General features: G+C 36.6%; 1 protein-coding gene across 16 annotated transcripts in view; it reads right to left on the bottom strand.

Moving 5' to 3' along the window:
• The window catches only part of COL23A1 (collagen type XXIII alpha 1 chain), a 300,569-nt gene that overhangs the window by 34,386 nt on the left and 245,398 nt on the right, over positions 1-20,785 (bottom strand). For 9 of the 16 annotated variants that reach the window (XM_039349226.1, XM_039349222.1, XM_039349231.1 and 6 more), the window contains 9 exons: positions 15,983-16,051; positions 11,868-11,975; positions 10,996-11,022; positions 9,583-9,609; positions 7,378-7,422; positions 6,385-6,447; positions 4,845-4,907; positions 1,774-1,818; positions 608-685 (listed from right to left, as the gene is read on the bottom strand). In XM_039349226.1, coding sequence (XP_039205160.1) covers positions 608-685; positions 1,774-1,818; positions 4,845-4,907; positions 6,385-6,447; positions 7,378-7,422; positions 9,583-9,609; positions 10,996-11,022; positions 11,868-11,975; positions 15,983-16,051 — 525 coding nt within the window. The remainder of the gene's footprint in view (positions 1-607; positions 686-1,773; positions 1,819-4,844; positions 4,908-6,384; positions 6,448-7,377; positions 7,423-9,582; positions 9,610-10,995; positions 11,023-11,867; positions 11,976-15,982; positions 16,052-20,785) is intronic. The other 7 variants (XM_039349235.1, XM_039349225.1, XM_039349228.1 and 4 more) reach the window with 3 other exon arrangements.

Here is a 20,785-nt window from a genome sequence, read left to right as displayed (position 1 = left end):
TATATGCTTGAAGAGGTGCAAGTGCAGATGTGAAACAATTGGTATCTAGTTCTCTTTGGTAGGATGGGTTTCACTTCCATTATATGTAGTCCTGGCCGGGGGGGGGGTATTTCTACTTTGCTGTAAGCATTGATTAATGGACTTTTTGGGCCATGGCTTACATATTCAAAGTTAGCTTACTAAATCTTATGCTGAAAATATATATCTTGTGGTCATACATTGATTTTAGTTTTTCTAAAAGTGCCTGAGTGTTCAATGAGAGAAGCAGAGTACATTATATGGGTTTCTGATCTTATATTTTCATGTATCTGATAACACAAGCTCTTACGGTTTTTAAGTTATTTCAGCTAGTGTGACTATCAATCTTGGAATGTCTGGAAAGCATCAATTCTATCTATCTATCTATCTATCTATCTATCTATCTATCTATCTATCTATCTATCTATTATCTAGCTAGCTAACTATTATCTAGCTATCTCCATCCATCCATCCATCCATCCATCCATCCATCCATCCATCCATCCCCTTATATATAATACTCCTTTATTTACACGATGAATTCATTAGTTCGGGGAATTGTATGATCATATTGTATCATGCATGTTACCTTGAGAGCTTCCAAGATTCTACCGTCATAGTCAATTACTACAGTATCACCCTGTTCTCCTTTTAGGCCTGGAGGTCCCTGAAAAGAAAAAGTTATTGCAAGTTTTATGCTAACAGGCACAACACTCTACTAGTCACATACTATTAGGGTGCCTTAGTAAGTTATTATCCACTGGAGGGAAGAGTCAAATATCACCTACATTGCTAAAGTCCCAAGCAGGGCCTAGCTGTTGATTGCCATGATCTCAAGCTTGCTATTTTTAAAGACAATTAATTATCTAACCCAGCTTCTTTTCAAGAGTGGTGATAAAGCTGTAGAACTCCTTTTCATAGTAAAATTTTAAAGTCCCTCTTAAGACATTTTGTTAATCTTTTTGTTGTTCACTACATGAACTTCGAACCATCGAAGATGAAATGGAGCTTTATTCTGTGAAAGGAACTTTACAGTATGGATGTTATTGCTCAGAAAGGTACCAAAATTGCTTCCAATTGCACATTTCCATTCATGGAGAATTTTTTAATAATAATAAAAAAGCATCTGTAAATGGAGGAAAAGAGGGCAATTTTATTGATACCCACCTCCCCCCCCAATCTATTACATCTTTCCTGGGGATTTAGTAAGTATCTGAACCATATGAGAAATAAAAGAAGTGTCTTCTCCAACTGGGCAATTTTCAGATGAACTGAGACTGTAGTTTTTTCATTTGCTAAGAGCTGGGAGGATCCCAACCCACTTTTTGTAAAGTTGGAAAAACTTTGCTATAGGAAAAAGGAATAATTTCTTCAAATTTATCTTCTGTTCCTGTAAGGCTCTAATCAATCTAAAAGGGTGGATGTGATTTTGATATTGTACTTATTTGAAACCATATTTGAAAATATATGTGTATACAAAACAGATTCTGCCAGTACTTGTTGTAATCCTTTGTATTTATATGTCCCACACAAATACCAGATTTTAAGAATTCCTTGAAAACATTTTCATGTCCAAAACATTTATATTAATTGTAACTTTTATTTGAATTAGTCTGTAGGTCAAACAAAGTTTTGTACAATAATATTCATAATTAATATATTGTATATTCTTCCCAGCTTCGCTTAAACTACTGGAAAGTGATAAATTGTGGGTTATGAATTTTAAGGCACTAAAAAAGAAGAGGAAATCCATACCCGGGGCCCAATATGACCATCTGCTCCCTTCTCACCAGGTTCACCCTGAAAAATAAACAAAAACAATAAAGAAGATTAATTTAGAACAAAGATGGAGAAATTGACCATGCTGACTTGAGCTGTTGGAGATTTAATTCCGTTAAAATTTGGAGAGTGACTTTCCCCACCTAGTTTTAAAAAAAACAGATTAATATGACTTGCATCTGGAGGAACACAATATTATCAGCAGCAGCAGCAGCAGTTTTAAAAAGCTTTCAACATAATCTAGTTGTAAAATAAACCAGACAGATCAGATTCAAGACACACAAGCCTCTTACAAACATGAATTTTCTGAATATGTACGATTATGTATATCACATGGCTGGAAAGCCAAGCAGTTTTAAATAACTATCCAATTTAACTGACAAAACAGCAAAAAGAAAACATGACAGTAATCTCAATGCTACAACTAGGAATGTTGCCGCATTTAAAAGGACACTGCCTTCAGGCATTTTGAAGTATTACTTTCTTCCACTTAAAAGCACAAAGAAAGCCATAATCAGTTTTATTATTCAATTTACAAGCACTAATTCAAGTCAAAAGGGTGATTAAATTGGCCCTGTATAAACAAATACCTAAAGAATAAACGAACAAATAAACAAATTTAACATGTACGTGAGACTGGAGTGAGAGGTCATCCAATAGAACTGGATTTGTTATCATCAGGACCTTGATGGTATCACAGCTATACTTTATCAAACCTGGCTGACCAAGAAATGCTGTCTTGATGCTGGCCCACTGCCTGGATGCTGTAAGGGTTTGAATGGGGAGGAATTGGCTTCAACTCAACCATAGCGAGGCAGAGAACTTCTGGTGAGGAATCATCTTTGACTCCAGCTGTGAATAATTTGGGGTTCCTCCTAGATTCATGGCTCCTGCTCAGCAGGTAGCAATTGTGGCTGTGGTGTATGTGTCTTTGCACATATTCATTTGTGTACCAATTGCACTCATTCTTAGACTGGGAGACCTTGCTCATGGTCCTTCACGCTCTGGTGATTTCCTAGTTGGATTACTAAATTGTGCTCTATTTGGGGCTGCTCTTGAATACCAGATGGAAATTACAATTGATCTAAAATATGATGGCATGGACAGTTTTTGGTACCCTATAGCTTACCCATATTATCAGAAAATATTACTGGGGGAACTGCAGTGGTTCCCCATTTCTTCCTGGATGTGATTCAAGATTATCATCTTTAAAAACTGAATAGCACAAGGGCAAGTTATTTGTGGTGCCACCCTTTGTTGAGAATATCTGCCCATTCATCTAGGGCTGATAGGATGGGTGCACTCCAGATCCCTTTCTTAAATGTTTGCTTATTAAATTTATTTGCTGCCCATCTTGCTGTCACATGAATCTGGGCGTATTACAATCTTACAATCAATGTTGCCTTTTGTGGGACCTAGGCAGGATGCCTTTTTGGTTATAGCTCTATCTTTTGGAGCAATCTTTCCCCTGAGATCTGATTTTCTAAAAATAGCACTAGCACTAGCCCTTAAACTTATATACCATTCCATAGTGCTTTACAGCAGTGCTTCTTAACCTGGGCAATATCGCCCCCCCAGGGGGCAATTTCATTTTTCAGGGGGGTGATGGAACAAAAAGGGGCGATGTGGGGACAAAGGAACGAAAAGGGGGCGATATGAGGGTGATGGAGCGAGACGCTTTGGGGACACTTTTGAGACTTTTTCATACAGTGAATCGCTGTGTATCTGTCGTACAAAAACATCAGATTGCTCACTATTAGTGGATTGAATTGTGTTTTCAAATGTTCCTCCAGCTAGCTTCAGTACAGAATGCTGTACATATGTGAATACGCATTGCTTATCTTCATGCGCGTTGTGCAGCAGCCTCTACCCTTTTTATATTTCTTTTTGCATCTTAAATTTCACTTGTAATTCAATCATTAAATATTACTGTTTTTCTTTTCAGGCATTTCATTTTCTTGCAGTTAAATTTTGTTTTCAGTGGTCATTACATTTAAGTGTCTTGAATAAATAAGATAATAATGAAATACATGTATCACAAAGTTTGGGAATAAAGTGACAGGTGGCACCAAAATTTTTCACACAGTTGAGATATGGGAAAAAGACTGGAAATAAATTATTTGCATCAATATGTCCTGATGACAATTTTAAAGAAAACAAAACAAGTGTTTGCATAAATTGAAGAATTATTTCCTATGTTGTGATTGAGAGGTTATGTTGGAGAAGGGGGGGGTAATGACAACTTCCTCATTGGCTCAAGGGGGCGATTCGTTCAAAAAGGTTAAGAACCACTGCTTTATAGCACTCTTTGGTTGGTTTGCAGAGTCAGCATATGGCCTCCAATAATCTGGATCCTCATTTTACTGACCACAAAAGGATGGAAGGCTGAGTCAACCTTGAGCCGGTGAGAATCGAACTCCTGGCAGTGGGCAGAATTAGCCTGCAATACTGCATTCTAAGTACTGCACCACCAAAAAGACTCAGAGATCTGGCTTGTCTCATAAGAGTTGGGGTAATGTGAGGCTGGAGCCCAGTAAAAGTCTTTGGGGTGGAGGGATGTGTCACAGTTGGGGTTGCTGGGAGTTTCTGTGTTATGTTTTTTTAAAATTGTGTTTATTATTTATATTGTGGATTGTGAGTTACCAAGCTTATGTTGCATACATTGAGTTGCTATATAAATCTAATAAATAAATCTAGTTTCCTTTATGCCATGATTCATTTAATAATATGTACGACTCATGTGGAACTATGGAATCAACCCTCAAACATTTCATTTCAACAATAAAGACAGTAAGAGGAGTATTCATCCATAATGGGTTCTTCTTGTCCACAGAAGTGAATGGCACCTCAGAGATATTTATTTTGGGTCTTCTCTGCTTCCTTTTTCTAGTCTCTTCTTTCAGCAAGAGAAAGTTAAAGGAACACCTGGCGGCTGAGTGGTTCAGAAAGGAGAATGGTGTCAGTAGCAATCTTACCATTCTGCCATTTCCAGAATGAAAATCAGTCGATGTGTTAATCATACCATGCTTTTCTCATGCTCTCCTTACCTTTGGCCCTGGTAGCCCATCTATGCCTTTTTCTCCCTTTCCGCCAATGCTTCCTGGTTCTCCCTGCAACATTTGAAAGAGGCCCAATGGAAAAGAGTTGTCAAGCAAGTCAGCATTCAGCTGTAGTAGCCTTTCCCTTTTCTTACTTTTGGCTCTGTAGCTTGTTTGTGCCCTTTTTGCCCCCTGGGCATAACCTGCCTCGCATACTCCACCTGTTTTCAAGAGCAGCAGTTGAAGTGGAAAGAAAGTTTCCAAGCATCAATTAGCTAATTTAATCCCAGGCATCCCAAACCTGTAAACTCTGAATGCCTATTTACACCTATTCTTCAATACTGGCCAATGCTTCCTGCTCTTCCAAACACCATGGAAAGAGATTTTTGTACTATAAAAGTACAGAAGAAAGCCAATTGATCTAGTGGTTAAGGCACCAGACTAGAAAACAGGAGATTGTGATTTCTAGCTGGGTGACTTTGGGCCAATCACTCTCTCTCACAGGTTTGTTGTTGTGGAGAAAATAGCAGGAGGAAGGTGTGTTGGATGTGTTCACCACCTTGAGTTATTTGTAAAAATAATAAAGGCAGGATACAAAAAAGTAAACAAACAAATAAATAATAAAAGGAAACTCTTAATACATGAACATGCTTTCCTCTTGTACTTGAAGTGGTTTAATACCATTTTGTATTGGAAAGAGATTCAAGGGAATCAACAAAATGTACAAGCAATAAATTAAAATAAAAACCTGAGGTTTATAAAAAATAAACACTATAGTCCTGTGGTGGTGAACCTATGGCATGCATGCCACAGTTGGCACACAGAGCCCTCTCTGTGGGCCCGTGCGCCATCGCCCCAGTCCTAGGCCTTCAGCTAGGTTTTATAAAACCTTTTTGCTTTAGGCCTCCGCCATCATGTGCAAAAAAAAAAAAAAGGTTCAATCTATCAATTTCAACTTCTCGTGGGAAAAAAAAGAGATCTCGCAAAGTTGGAATTGATTGATTGAACTTTTTAATCCCACCAAGTCTGCGGTTACCACCACAGCCACACTCACCCAATGGGCCATGCCCACCCAATTGGCCACACCCACCCAATGGGCCATACCCACCCAATGAGCCATGCCCACCCAGCACCCGACGATACATAAGTGGGTTTTAAGTTGCAGTTTGGGCACTCGGTCTCTAAAAGGTTCGCCATCACTGCTATAGTCATATAAGAATTTAAAAATGGCAGAGTTACCTTGCCTCCTTAGAAACTGTATTCAAAGAGAGCTGCTACTATTTGAAAACATTTTCTAAGTTTAATCTGAAGAAGCCACTTCTTGAAACAATGCCTTTTTCCCATTTGGGTTGTTTGAAATAAATCCAAAGAAATTTTAGTTTTGAAGCAAAGCACATGCTGGTCTTATTCTCTTTGGGCTCCAGAAGCCCATCTATGCCTGGGGCAATGTTTGCTTGCCTGCAAATGTCTAAAACTGGTGCCCAGAAAATTCTTCAGCTGAATGCGGGACATTCACAAATCACATGATGCTATTTGATTAGATGCTCACCTTTGACCCTGGCACCCCTTGAATACCATTCTCTCCTTGGGGCCCGGAAGTTCCTTGATCTCCCTTAATTTAAAAAGAATCTGGTATCAATCATTACTTGAGAAACAATATTCATATTAAAGTCTTAACTGATTTTCTTTGCTATACACGATTATAATTTTTTCTATTTAAAAAATCGAACAGGACATCTTTAAAGTAGTATCTGAATTCTAAATGCAGTTCAAATTTGTTTGTTCAAACTGTTATATTTGCTTAACTATTAATAAAGCCCAATATCATCAGCCAAACATTTAAATTTACAACAGTATAAAAACAATGGATTTGTGATCAATCCTCACATTTACGACTGCCGCAGTGTCCCATTATTGCCATTTGGGCCCTTTGTGACCAGCTTGCAACAAGCAGAGTTAATGGAGAATTTGGAAGTGAAGTCGTATGTCATAGCCCAAGATGTTTCATTTAAGGACCGAAGGGTAAGTGAGATGATAAGTCATTGTGATCATGATGCTTAGTGATGGAATTGCCAATTGCAATTGTAGTCACTAAGCTAGATTCATATACTTTGCCTGATATAGTTGTAAATTATCTTGACTCTCAATCAATACATGTATTAAGAATCAAATATTACGGACATGTTTACAGATATTCATGAAATTGAAACCGGCTACAAAAATTATGTATTTTTTTTCTCAAAGAGATATTGCAATGCTTAGCTTTTCAATCCTATAGATGTTTGTGCTGTTTATAGCCATCCATCCCTAATAATAATATGAAAAATGATGAAATGTACATTGCAACATCATAACGCACACCCCAATCTTTTTTACTTACATCATAATATTATCTGCAAGTACTGTATTTGTCATGGTGCACATTTCATCGTTAGCCCACTTGCCCTGTCTCCTCAGATCTCAACAGTGTTTTTTGTTTTAAAGCCCAGTCCTACACTCAAGCTTACACACAGCCAGAGTGAGCTATAAAAATGAGATTTACCTTTGGTCCTTGAACCCCTGGTTCTCCTGGAGTCCCAGCATCACCCTGATAAACAGAATATGTATAGGTGAGACTGAAATGTAGGAGTGTGTTATGTTTGCCAACATCACAAAGTAATTATTAATTGGATTTAATTTAAAAGTGGGAATAAATATTTATCTTTTAAAGAGATTGCTTGCATTTATAGGAGGATTCTTCCCTGTGGAACCCACTGAATTTTAATCCTTAAATATATTTATAAAATCTGGTAGCCATATCTTATTGAAATTCTGTTTGCTATGCATCAATCATCTCTATATTTTACATGGACAGAATATTTGAGTAAGATATCGTTAAGCTTTGATTTGGCTTATAAACTGGTTCTCAAATTCATGTGATCAATCTCTTTCACACTGCAGGATTCAAATATAACTGGTATTATGTATACCAAATTGAGCATTTTTGCTTTGTATAAATGTATGATTATAGCTTGTGGTTTAGGGCTTAAACCACTAATGTAAGTCTATAGGGCACTGTATTAAAACCAACTCACCATAAAAATTAGTAAAATTAAAAAGCAACTACTTTAATTAATGATGAAAAAATATTAAGCGTTCAAAAATCATTTTTAAAAGAGAATACAAGCAGAAACGTGTAAGGAGAGAAGCTAGAGTGTAAAATGTATCATTGTACAAATCATAGCCCAGGTATCTCTATTTTTTTCCATAATAATCTATACTTTATTAGGTTTGACTAACAGCCATTATGACGTTCGTTGAAAGCAACAGAGAATAAATTTTATAAATGTTCATCTCCTTTATTAGATGAACAAATATCTAATAAAGGAGAATATTTATAACCCAGGGTTGAAATGAGGGGTCCTTGGTCATCTCTGATTTTCTTATAGGCATTTCATTAGGTAACACCATCAGTGCTAGGACTGATGATATTACCTAGTTTGGGTAATGAAATGTCTGCAAGAAAATAATCAAGCTCAGAGAGCACCAAGGACCCTGAACAAATATCTTGTTTCCAAACTTCTGAAGTCATTTTGTTGTCTCCACACTCTTCTTTGAACTGAAGACAACTAATGTGAGAATCCAATCCAATCTAATTTCAAAACTGCCAATGAGTCAGAGGGCAGAAGGCCAGCTCAGAAAATGCAGGCATATGACTCTTTCCTTTGTTTTACATTCATCAATTTATTTTCTTTTTTTAATATGACCTTTGATTTCATTTCAAAGAATCTCAGCAATTGCTTAATATCTGTAACAAGAACTATCTGTTCCAGTCTCCTATACATGCGAAAGAGGATGATGAGAGAATGACAGGGAAGAGAGAATAAGGGAGTGGATAGCCCCACCCTCTTTGGGTTCTGCCCATTGCTTAGTGACACCCAACATTAGTGGTTAAGGCACCAAGCTAGAAATCGGGAGACTGTGAGTCCCGCCTTAGTCCCGCCATAGCTATGAAAGCTGGATGGCTAATCTTGGGCTGTCACTCTTTCTCAGCCCAACCCACCTCAAAAGGTGGTTGTTGTGGAGAAAATAGGAGGGAGAAAGATGTGTTGGATATGTTCACTGCCTTGAGTTATTTGTAAAAATAATAAAGGCAGGATACAAATAGAAAGAAAAAAAGAAAGAGAAAGAAAGAAAAAGAAAGAAAGAAAGAAAAAAGGAAGATAAAAGAAAGAAGGAAGAAAGGAAGGAAGGAAGGAAAGAAGGAAGGAAGAAAGAAGTGATAAATATTATCCTCCAGTAATACAACTTATAATAATACTAAAAATGCTGCTCCTTCATTACTCTTTCTCTATCTATTTGCTGCATGTTCAGTCCTATACACAGAGCTGCTTCAATGTGTGTTGCACAAACAGAGCAAGACATGCACATGTACAAAAGAGAGACAGGTTTGACCTGGTTTCTTCTCTGTCTGCTCACTTGGCGAGGGATCATTTTCAGGAGCATTGCTCATGATGCACTGGGATGGCCTTAGTCAAGTGTCAAGCAAGCATTAGTGTTGAGGTACCAGCTTCGAAGGATAGGAGCTATTGGAGAGGCAGACAGATGAAATGCCCAAACTTGTACACCTGACTCCACATCTCTCCAGCATTTGCTACTCTGGTAGCCACCTCACCCTACCAAATCTTAGGGCTTGTTTGCATGATTGGTTACAAGATATCAAAATGCAGGTAGCTTTGGAGAAAAAGAAGAAAACACAACAACTTACTTTTTTTCCTGGAATACCAGGTTCACCCTTTAAACAAACAAACAAACAAAGCATTTAATATGAGAGATGCAAAAAAGATAGGCATGAGAAAACAAAAGTAATAAAAATGAAAATACCAGTTCACACTGATCTGAAAACTATCTTTTCCAATGTACTAAAATTCAATTCTTTTGCCAACAACTGATGCAATTTCTCTTAAATAACCTGGGGTTATTACGTTTTATGGATAACAGGTTTCAAGCACTTATTTCAGAAGGTTTACGTTTAAATTCCATGATAAGTAAGAAGTAACTTTAGACTGCAGAAATGACCCTTTCAAACATTACTTCAGTGTTAAAATTAAGGAGACAAAATGTAAACATGGGGATGTTCCTGATTCATACCTTCATGCTTCTCAAAAGGAAGATCACTAAAAGGTAAATGGGAGTCCCATTTCCTTTCCTGACATGTGCACACCCCTCAGAACTTCAAGGAAAGTATTTTTCCCTGACTAACCCCTTTCTTCACTACTTCACTCAAAGAGAAAAAAGACACGAATCTAACTAACTGATACAGTGAATTGGAGATAGAAGTAATCTGATGTTTCTGAGTATTTGCATTCTCAGAATTAAATTGTTACAAGCTGGTTTTAAAAGACAACTGTGTAGGAAACTATATTTTGTGGTGCTTATCTCACTTTTGAAGTTATTCTCTTTTAATTTGATCTCTTAGATTTGTTTGATACTCTACAACTAAACTCAAAACATTTTACTCATTATGACCTTTTATAATAACACACTACTAGTTGCACATTAGTGCAACAAAAAGCACTGGAACAATAAAGACATAAAAATTGTGAAAGAAAATATGGCACATTACTTCTTCTACGAGACTGTAGCCAATTTCTCTAAAATATAAAATATTAGCAGATAGCTGTGTTAACATCAAGATGGTGAGCTTTCAATATTCTCATTCTGAAATTTGGAATTTCAGCCAAATGCAAATACCACTTAAAAGAAATACTATTCTAAAGAAGTGGATTTAAAAGGCTCCTTACAAGATAATAAAATGTGAGAAGTGACACAGAACTACTTTAAGAAGAGGGTGATGATGGCCCACAGTTTAGTTCAGAAAGTTACTCATCAAAGGAGACTGGTTGTTTCAGTCCTACTTTAAACTTGGCTACTGTTATTCTCTGTTTAGCGCAGGAGAGATGGAGAAACAATTGGATTAGGAACCAAAAGTGGACGGAAGTAAACAATAGTGATTAGGGACCAAGTCGAAAGGAAGTTACCCATTAAAGTTATTAGGCAGAGGACACAGTGACTCAAAAAACAGGAAGAAACTTTTGAGTTATACTTATATAACTATCCCATATTTAACATGTGAACAATTCATTACAGATGGCTTTAATATCATATATTGCATACTAACCATGGTACCAGCTTCTCCCTTCTCACCCTAAAAAAACAATATAAATATACAATTTTCACATTAAACCAACAATATATGTCATTTCAAAATCTATTTTCTAAAAATCTTTCTACCAGCATAACAGTGAAGGAAAGAAATGTGGAGATTTTTTAAAAAATCACATTGTTTTGAGAAAAAAAAATATTTCAGGTATTCCGTTGATTTAGGAATCACCATCTTACCAGCTCACTCAAGCGACATGCAGATAACACCACACAATCAATTATTAGACTTAACACTGAGCACAAAAATAGATTTCATCTCATTTAATGTTTTTTGGTAAATAAAACTCTACATCATTCTTCAAATTCAAGGATGGGGTGTCAACAATTAGTTATTAAAGAAAAGATTAAGAATGGCTAATGCATTAAAAAAAAACTATCCTGAGAATAGCTTTTTCTAATAGATCTGCCATTGCTCAGTGGAATAATCACACTGAATTCCTTCACGTTGCTCTGGTAATTGCTATTCTAGCAAGGAAAATAAAATGTTATCAAACCCTGAAGCTTGGTATATAATTAGGATTTACAAATAATAAATCCTGATAAGGTTATCCAATGCATTTCATTGGAAAATTATATTTGGACAAGCTAACATGAACAAACCATTGACTGTAAATAAAATAAAACTTGATGGCAAGTTCAATCAAGTTACTGCCTTCTTCACTTACTCTCTGTTATAACAATACTATACTTTTCCTTCCACTAACCTCTTCAGACATTTAAGATCAAGTTGGGTATATGACTTAAAGTTCTTTTAGCTTACATGCACCATGAGGAGCATCTCCCTGAAACCATGCATGTTACTTAGCTCTGTTATTATTTATGCCTTACAGGAAGACCCTTTGGGCCATCTTTTCCTGTGTCTCCAGGGGGCCCTCTTGCACCCGGCTGTCCAGGAGGCCCAGGTGGGCCAGCAGTACCATCTTTACCTTGGTCTCCCTATAAGAAGTTTAGACAAAGCATTATATCATGGGGGGAGCACTTTCCTAATAAATGGATTGTATCATCAAAAACTAGGACCTGACATAATTAGGATGCTGGTTTGACAAGCAGCAAGCTCGCGTTCAAGACCCAAGTGCTGCCGTGGGGAGGGATGAGCTTCCGTCCTTTGCTCCAACTCCTGCCAGGGATATGAAAGCCACTCCCAACTGGGTGTCTCCTGGGCAACGATGATGTCACCAGCTAGTCCTTTCAACCCAGAAGTGCCTTGGTGCATTCCTACTATGCAGGATGGAAAGCAGCAGGAGAATATATGTGGGACTTAGTTATGTTTTTAAGTCCTGAAATAAACTTTAGACTGCAAGTCAATCAAATTTTATGGAGTATAACTTATTGCACCTAAAGCACCTCATATTTAAGACTTCGTTTGCGTGTATTTAGCAACAAATATTGGTGGCTGTAAAGTTTTATTCACCATATCCAATTCATATGTACGTGTGTTATGCAATGATGGGTACAATATATATTCTTTCTGTCTCCAAATGCTGGGTTCTCATATCTTTTAGACCCAAATCAGGGGAAATTAGTAAGAAAATAGATTTTTCAGCATACTGTTACTATATTTGTAGAAAGCATCAGCAAAGCTATGGGGCCCAGTTATGGTTTTAAGGCAAACAGTTCTGCTATGTCTTATTTTTATCATCATCATTAAGTCCTGTGCAGAGCACATTGGGCAGAAGTGTTTTCCAGTGTTTTCAATCTTATTTTATCATGAAGCAAATGTCAAAAATTTCTACAAACAGTAAGCTACAAATTGCCTCTTAGGTCATTTGAAGATGTATAATCTTGGAAAATCTAGATGCATGTTTAGAGTATATTATATTACTATATTCACTTCCTGACTGCCCTCCACAGACCTTCATATTACACATAAAGGTTTTCTAGGCAGTCTCCTGTCTAAGTGTTAAGGCATCAAGTTAGCCAACCAGTGTGGGGTTGTTTATCTTCAACTGCTGTATTGTATAGTTTTAAACAACCCATAATGTGATTGTGTTTTAATGTATTGTATAGTTTTAAACAACCCATAATGTGATTGTGTTTTTTCTTGGAAAAAATATCTTGCGATTGACTGAAATATTTACAAAAATGCAGTATTTCTAGAACACATAGGACATTACCTTTAAATTGGAGGTCACACAGCAAGAATACACACAGATTAAAACAACAGTATACAGTACATCACATATTATGCTTATAGTATAGGCAGTGATGGCGAATCTTTTAGAGACCGAGTGCCCAAAAACTGGCCCCATCCCGCGCTCCACCCCCCCATCCCCCACCCCACCTGCCCATAGGGCCACTCACTGCCTCCAGGGCCCACCACAGATCGCCCAGGCAGCCCAGCAGCGCTATGGCAGTCATACCCGCACCCTGCAGCATCAACTGTGCAAGATCGGGTTGAGGTCAGAGTCTTGTCTATGCTGCCTGGCTGCCATGTCCTTGGCTGCGCTGCTCCGTGTGGGCCACGCTCAGGGGCGACTCTCCTTCACGGGGGCTGCTGGAGAGGAGGGGGTTGTGGGAGGAGGCGAGGCTGGGGCAACGGCATGTGCGCCCACAGAGAGGGCTCCGAGTGCCGCCTCTGGCACCGTGCCATAGGTTCGTCACCACTGGCATAGGGTAAACTACTTTTTAAAAACTTCCTTTCTTCAAATATAAGATGATGTTTTTTTAAACAGCAAGCTGCTTTGAATTTTAAGATATTTTCAAAACTGGTTTGCGGGAAAGCAGAAAGAAGTCGCTTCATGTTTGAAAATGTCTCTATTTAAATCATATTGCAAAAGTATTGTAACTGCAGCCAATCAGAACAGAGCTGGAAGGGTTCTTGGAGGTCTTCTAGTCCAACCTCTACTTGAGCCAGAGACCCTATACTATTTCAGATAGGTGGCTGTCCAGTCTTTTCTTAAAAACCTCTGGTGATGAAGCACCTACAACTTCTGGAGGCAAGCTGTTCCACTGGTTAATTGTCCTGACTGTTAGGAAGTTTCTGCTTAATTCCAAGTTGCTTCTTTCCTTGATTAGTTTCCATCCATTTGTTTCTTGTCTAGTCTTCTGATACTTTGGAAAATAAGTTGACCCCCTCTTATTTGTGGCAACCCCTCAAATACTGGAATACTGTTATCATGTCTTTTTTTTAGACTAGCCTGTAATTGTTCTTCATATGATTTTGTCTCCAGGCCCTTAATCATCTTTGTTGCTTTTCTTTGCACTTTTTCCAAAGTTTCAACATCTTTTTTGCAATGTGGTGACCAAAACGGAATGCAGGATGCATTCATGCGAAATAATATTATTTTTATTTTACAAATTAGGAAGCTGACAAATAGCTGGTCTAAGTAGAGAATTAAAACCAGCCCGCACAAGATGTATTATTTGAATGAACAAGAGTGTCAGCTACCATTGTTATAACCTGGATTATAATCTGGTTTGGAAAATAACAAATAACCCTGCTAGAACATATGGAGCCATCACTGAAATCTCCATGAAAATTAATATCTGAGCAGGTTGTCCTAGTGTCAGAGTTAATTTAATGCCATCCTACTCTAACTCAGAAATTTAATGATAAAAGACTTTCAACATTTTTTCAATTTCTAATAATTTTTATTGGGCAATACCATAAATCCAAACTAAATAGCTCCATCTCAATGATACTGGAATTTTAAATTATTATTTCATGTACATCCCACTCTTACTATTCATTAAAATTGGCAGTTTACTGAGACCATAATTCTTGAAACAGGATATATCAAAAAGGTCAATAACAGCTTCTTGACAAATTTACCAATCTTTCAATTCTTGGATAAACATAGCATTAAAAAAGCAGGGACATACTGTTGAGATTTGTTTTGATATTGACATGTACTATGACAATATTCCAACTGTATATGACATGCAATACATGCAAGAACATAGCAATGAACCTAAACAGATCTTGGGGATTGGAACATGTTATTTTAATGTTTTTCTTAGATTTGTATGAATAGAATTTATATGAATTTGATGAAGCTCAGATGATGCTAACATTACAGATCACAAATAAAATGAAAGGCACAAGAAAAGTAAACATATTTGATTTATGTAACATTTTTGAACTAGAAGCAACTGAATGGATTGCAAAAATATCTTAAGATTGTTTAAATTTATGAGTTGCTGACAGTAGCAGTTCTTGCAAACTGGATATATGGACACTTAAGAATGAACACTGTGGCATAATACTCACAGGATGGAATAGAAACGAATTCTGTATTAGGATGTAACTGCAAACTGCAAGTAGTACAGTGTATTAATTTATCTGCTGCTTCTGAAAATTAGTTCTATGTTTGTTAAATATGAAACTCATAGAAGTTGAGATATTTTCCATGCACACAACATATTCTTTGTATAAGTTGCTTGGCAGTTTGCTTACTTTCTTGCTGACATTTGCAATTCTTGTAAAGCCACAGTAGATTTCACATTTTAATCTATGGAAAATCTTGAGTAGTCATGACATATATTCACCATGACTTTCCCTAAGTGGGGGAGAGGAAGAATTAAATCTGTTTTCATGAAGGCAACCTCTGTATTCTGTCAAATGGTGAAGTAACTGGATGATAACTGAAATGTTTATTATGGATAAAAAGTAAGCATTTTTTTAAAATATTATTTTGATGCTTTTACAGTGAAACACAGCTCCAGGAAACAGACACGGGAGCCTAGCATGCTAATGTCCATGGGGTCACAAGGAATCGGACATGACTTAGCGACTGAACTACAACAGTGTAATACAATTCTGATTCTAATTGCCACAACACTCAAGTATATTCAGTTTAGTTTATGACCCAAAACAGTAAGAGATCTTGTCAGAGTGTGAAAGAGCAGAAGAATAAAATAGTAGAAGAGAGAAGCTTAGATTAAGAAAAGCCAACAACCTCTCAAGAAAACACAGCAAGCCAGAAGATTAAAAGTGATTCTACCTTAAGCATACGTCGGCTAAAAATATGCTGGTCAGAGAGAAATCCATGACTGAGGCGAGGAAAAGCCATCTAGTCAATGTAGGTCAGCAAAGAAAAAGGATCAAGACAAAGAAGATAAAGAAAAGGGTAAAGGCATTTTATACAAGAACTCCAATATGAAGCAAACAATTGATATAATCAAAACAGCATTGATTGATTCAAAACCAAGTCACAAGATGGGTGACAGCAGAATAAACCATTCTGTTAGTTCACAGGAGACAACTTGTGACTCCCAGACCCACGTACAACCTCCTGAGAGTCGGGCTTGTTTGCATACAGGTGATGTACTTGTTCAACAAAGCTAAAACTTTACAAAAGTTTTACAAAACTTTACAAGATTTACAAAAAAGACATTTTACTTAACCCTTGTCTCCATAAATCAAAATTTAAGATGTTTTATGGCAATTTTAAAGGGATAACATACATTTTATTAGAGCAATCATACTCTGATAACACTTGTTCCTAAGGAACTGATGTAGCTTCATTGAGAAATAATCTAGCTAAACTGTTAGAGTAGCTTAACAGCTAGGGATACATAATCTAGCATCACGTTTTGCTATTAAGTCACGTGGTGTCTTGGATTATGGCATCTTGGGACAATATTAATTTTCTAGATTTTGGGAAAATACCCAAATAGATATTTCAGGTATATGCTAGGAAAAATCTACTCTCAACATCTATATAAATATGTGTTTTTGTGTGTAAGTACAGTATGTACACACACACACACACACACACACATATGTAAAAAAGCTAGAACTAAAGGAAAATCATCTTTAGGTGGGCCCTCCCCTTTTTAAAATCAGTATTGACTCAGTATTGACTCCTGATGACTTTCTGAACTAGTCCCTGCACTTTTCTGGGCAAAATCTCTAGAAGTGGTTTGTCATTGCCTGCTTTATAAGGCTGAGAAAGAGTAACCATCCCAAAGTAACCCAGCATATTTCATCCCAAGGTGGGACTAGAACTCATAGTCTATCAGTCTCACCAAGTGTCTTAACCACTATAGTACTTACAAATGATTTTTATATAGAAACACATGAACAAGGTTGATTTGCCAGTCAGTTCTATTAGACAAGGATAGACCTAATTGGCAAGTGAACCTATAGCACATTTAATTTATTTAACACATTGGGAAGGAGATAATTTACGTATATTTATTTATATTTGAACTGATTTCTGTATAAGCATTTCAGGAAAATTCTTATTTATATAATAAAAAGGAAAATGAACAGATGGGAAAAAATACCTTATTATCTTGTATACAATCCTACAGCTACTTGGAAATAAAATTTCACAATCCCGTATGATATAGCAATGTATTTAAATAATGTAATATCTTAACACAATTTTAATGAAGAATATTGAAGAAAAGAATCTGATTAAAAGCACTCTTATGCTATTTTAATATAAAGATAGAATAATTTTTTTTTCTGCCAGTTACTTCCATGGACTTCGGCTGAAAACATGTGCTATAAATTATACATCCAAAGCACAGCTTTCATATTGTTTAGATTATCATTATCAAAATGCTGCTTCGAGTTAGATGGCTTGAACTGAATGTACTGTAGATACGATTCAAACCTTAGCTGAAGCGGAAGTCAATATTCCAGTTTTATGTGCTAGTTTGGGCCATAGGAGTAGCAAAATCAAGAAACCAAAGCCACATTTTATTTTTGTTGATCCATAGATATTTATTTGCCTTTATTCTTGCTGTGTTCGGGGCACAGTCAGCAATTCAGTTGGAAAACAAATAATAATGATCTCCACGGCTGAAGCAGATTGATTTAATACTGTAACAAAAGAGAGAACTAATATAGCAAGCTAGCAGTAAAACTTCATGTTCCATTTGATTTTATTCTTTTTTGAACAATATTAAGACAGTGGAGTCAACTTATACTCTAGTATGGGGAATGAATTCTGAACTTAGTGCTTTGCACATGTGTTTGACTTCAATTCCATCTCGACAGCATTCCAAGCTTGGGAGAGGAAATCAGTTCATAAAATTCCATGAAGTTAAGACTTCTTTGTTGGAAATGCTAAATTTTTCAGTCAGAATTCTGTTTCATAAAATTATATCTCGAATTTTCACAAAAGATTCTAATCAATACCTCTCAAGGCAAGATTTCTCTCAATGCCTATTTATCAAGGCCTATTTATCAAGCGAGAAACATGGGGTGCCGTGAGTCTTCAGGAAAATCTGTTTGATGAAGATTAATTAGATGGACCAAAAGTCTGATGTAATCATTTGGTTCTTCATATTTGATTAAAATATAACATTACGCTCCTCCCAATAATTTATATAGACAGCATAGATACTTCTATAATGAACTTGATAACAAAAATTCTTTCAGATATAAATTAAAAGAAGGAAAGGTCTAGAAAGATTGGATTGGAAAAACAGGGAACTAAAATGCTGGAAACATGGCATAATATATTTCACAACATTTGTATGGTCAAACACAACAGTGAGTCCAATTGGGTACCAAATGTCTGGCCAATTAATGTAGACCTTGATCATGATACATTCAGAGAAAATTAAGATTTTCCAATATTAAGTAAATGACTGCTTCCTCTGAAAATACGAGTTATTTACAATTGTAAATGTATGTACTATGTACTGTGAAGCATGTATGAAATAATGCACCCTCCCTTTAAGCCAGGAAATAAAGTTTGCTATTGAGGCTAAAGCAAAATAAATCTGTCCAATTTAAAGAAATAAAAATAATTTAGGCCAGATGCTGTCACAGAAAAAATGTATCTGGGAATGGAAAAGAGAACAAGAGGACTTAGGGGCCAAAGAAGTAAAGAAATGTCCTAAAATTTCAGAAGAATCTGAGTGGGTTTTTGCATTTGTGAGAGAAACTGGATGGTTACATATTGCTCGAACTACAATCTGATTACTGGTCTGTCCTACTGAGAGACGAGGTCTCAATTTTCCCAAAAGACGCAACACATTTGAGAAAATGGGGCATAAATACATTTCGTAACATGAACATTGCTAAATGCAGACCTCTTTTATGCGTAATTGATAACATCTGGGAATCGCTTGCAATGTTTTCTTTCCTTCCTTTAAAATGTAAGACCCCTTCTGAATCATTTCCATTTTATGGTTTATGTTAAATGCACAGTGACAACAATCCTTCTTTGAGAAAGAGATTAAGCCCCACTGCTAAATACCCTTTTTTTAGCAACTCAATTTCTAAATATGCATTGTTTCCTGTTCTTCTGCTGATAATACTAACAGAAGATTTCCCAAGCGAATTGTTTGTGAATTGTGATAAAAACTATTAAATTCTTTAAAAATAAAAATAAGGCTCTTTCCATTACAATGTAGAAATGCAATGGAATCAAAGCATTATCTAAAGCAATCTGACTTTTGATAAAACTGAAGTAATATATTCTAGCTTCTACTGAATCTAGAGGATTGTAGAACTAGAGAAATTAATTTCCTGTTTGGCTTAAAAATTTGTTACACAGTCCTTGGAAAGCTCACACTGTTTTCATGTAGTAACATATTGCATTACAAAAGAGAAAAACGTTCAATCAAGTTAGTTAATTATTAAACAGAGTTCAGTTAGATCAAAAGAGAATGATTGAACTGTGGAGTCCTTGGTGTTCTTTGAGCTTAGTTGTTGACTTGTAAATGCTTCATTACCTGACTAAGTGACTTCATTAGAGTTCATGAGTGTGGGCTTTGCTCCTTGCTTATGTACAATAGCTTGCCATGGCAGTTTTGGTGGGGGTATGATTTGATAATTCCTTGTTTTGTTTTTTGCTTGTTTGTCTGATGTTAATTGCTGCTTATCTGGGTGTAGGCTGCTGGAGAGAACATGTTCTCATCTTTTTGTTTCCTTCTTAGTTTTTTTGCTGTCTCTTTTGAATGGTGTGCAATTCTTGTTTATCTCTATGTACCTATTGATGGATGATTTGTGTGAGTCCTAGGTTTCCAGGAATAATCTGTTTTTGGATTTAGTTTGCTCTAGGATGCTAATTTTACAGTTGAAGCTATGGTAATGTGTGTCCATGTATTGAGATTAACAAGTTTTTGTTGTGCTATTTGACTACTAGTTGGTGTTCATGGATGTGCTCTGCTGGTCTTCTGTCTGTCCTACATAGCAGTTGTTAAAACATTATATGTTCTAGATCACAGTTCTCCAACCTTTTGGGGTTGGCAGCCTGGAGTGGGGGGAGGGGGAAAGGGATGGTTTTATGGGGGGTAAATGCATGTGCGAACATCTGTTGCTCATGCAAGTGAGGCCGTGAGCGCCTCGCTCAAGTGGGATCACAAAAGCCTGTGATGCTCACAGAGTGGGACTGTGCACATGTGCACATGTGTGCACCGGCCAGCCACTCACACGTGCCAGTGGCCAATAGTGGGCCACAGCCCACAGGCTGGGGACCCCTGTTGTAGATAACTTTTGTTTTTTCTGGTTCTTTGTCCTCTCACTGGACATCTATTTGATCCAACTTTGTCTTCTGGAAACTGTTCTAAACAAAGCACTTACGGAAGGCATTTGAAGCTTCAATAATCATTGTTTAGTTATAGTTTGGTTACTTTAATAGTATTCTATGTTTTTCATTAGTATCAGTATCCTTTTTGTTATTGTATATTGCACATTGATGTTGTTTATTGTTTCTTATGCATCTTATCTGTATAGCACCATTGGTGTATACCATCTGTATACCTTCTTAGCTCTTTCTATAGGTTTCCACTTCAACTTAGACTCTATCACTGTCATCAGATCATGTTGCTGTGTTACT

Source organism: Crotalus tigris, unplaced genomic scaffold (assembly GCF_016545835.1).
Source record: "Crotalus tigris isolate CLP2741 ecotype Arizona unplaced genomic scaffold, ASM1654583v1 scf7180000018239.1010054, whole genome shotgun sequence".
In the NCBI taxonomy this organism is placed as follows: Eukaryota; Metazoa; Chordata; class Lepidosauria; order Squamata; family Viperidae; genus Crotalus; species Crotalus tigris.
Note: the sequence above shows the minus strand (reverse complement) of the source record. Positions and strands in the feature narration are given on the sequence as shown.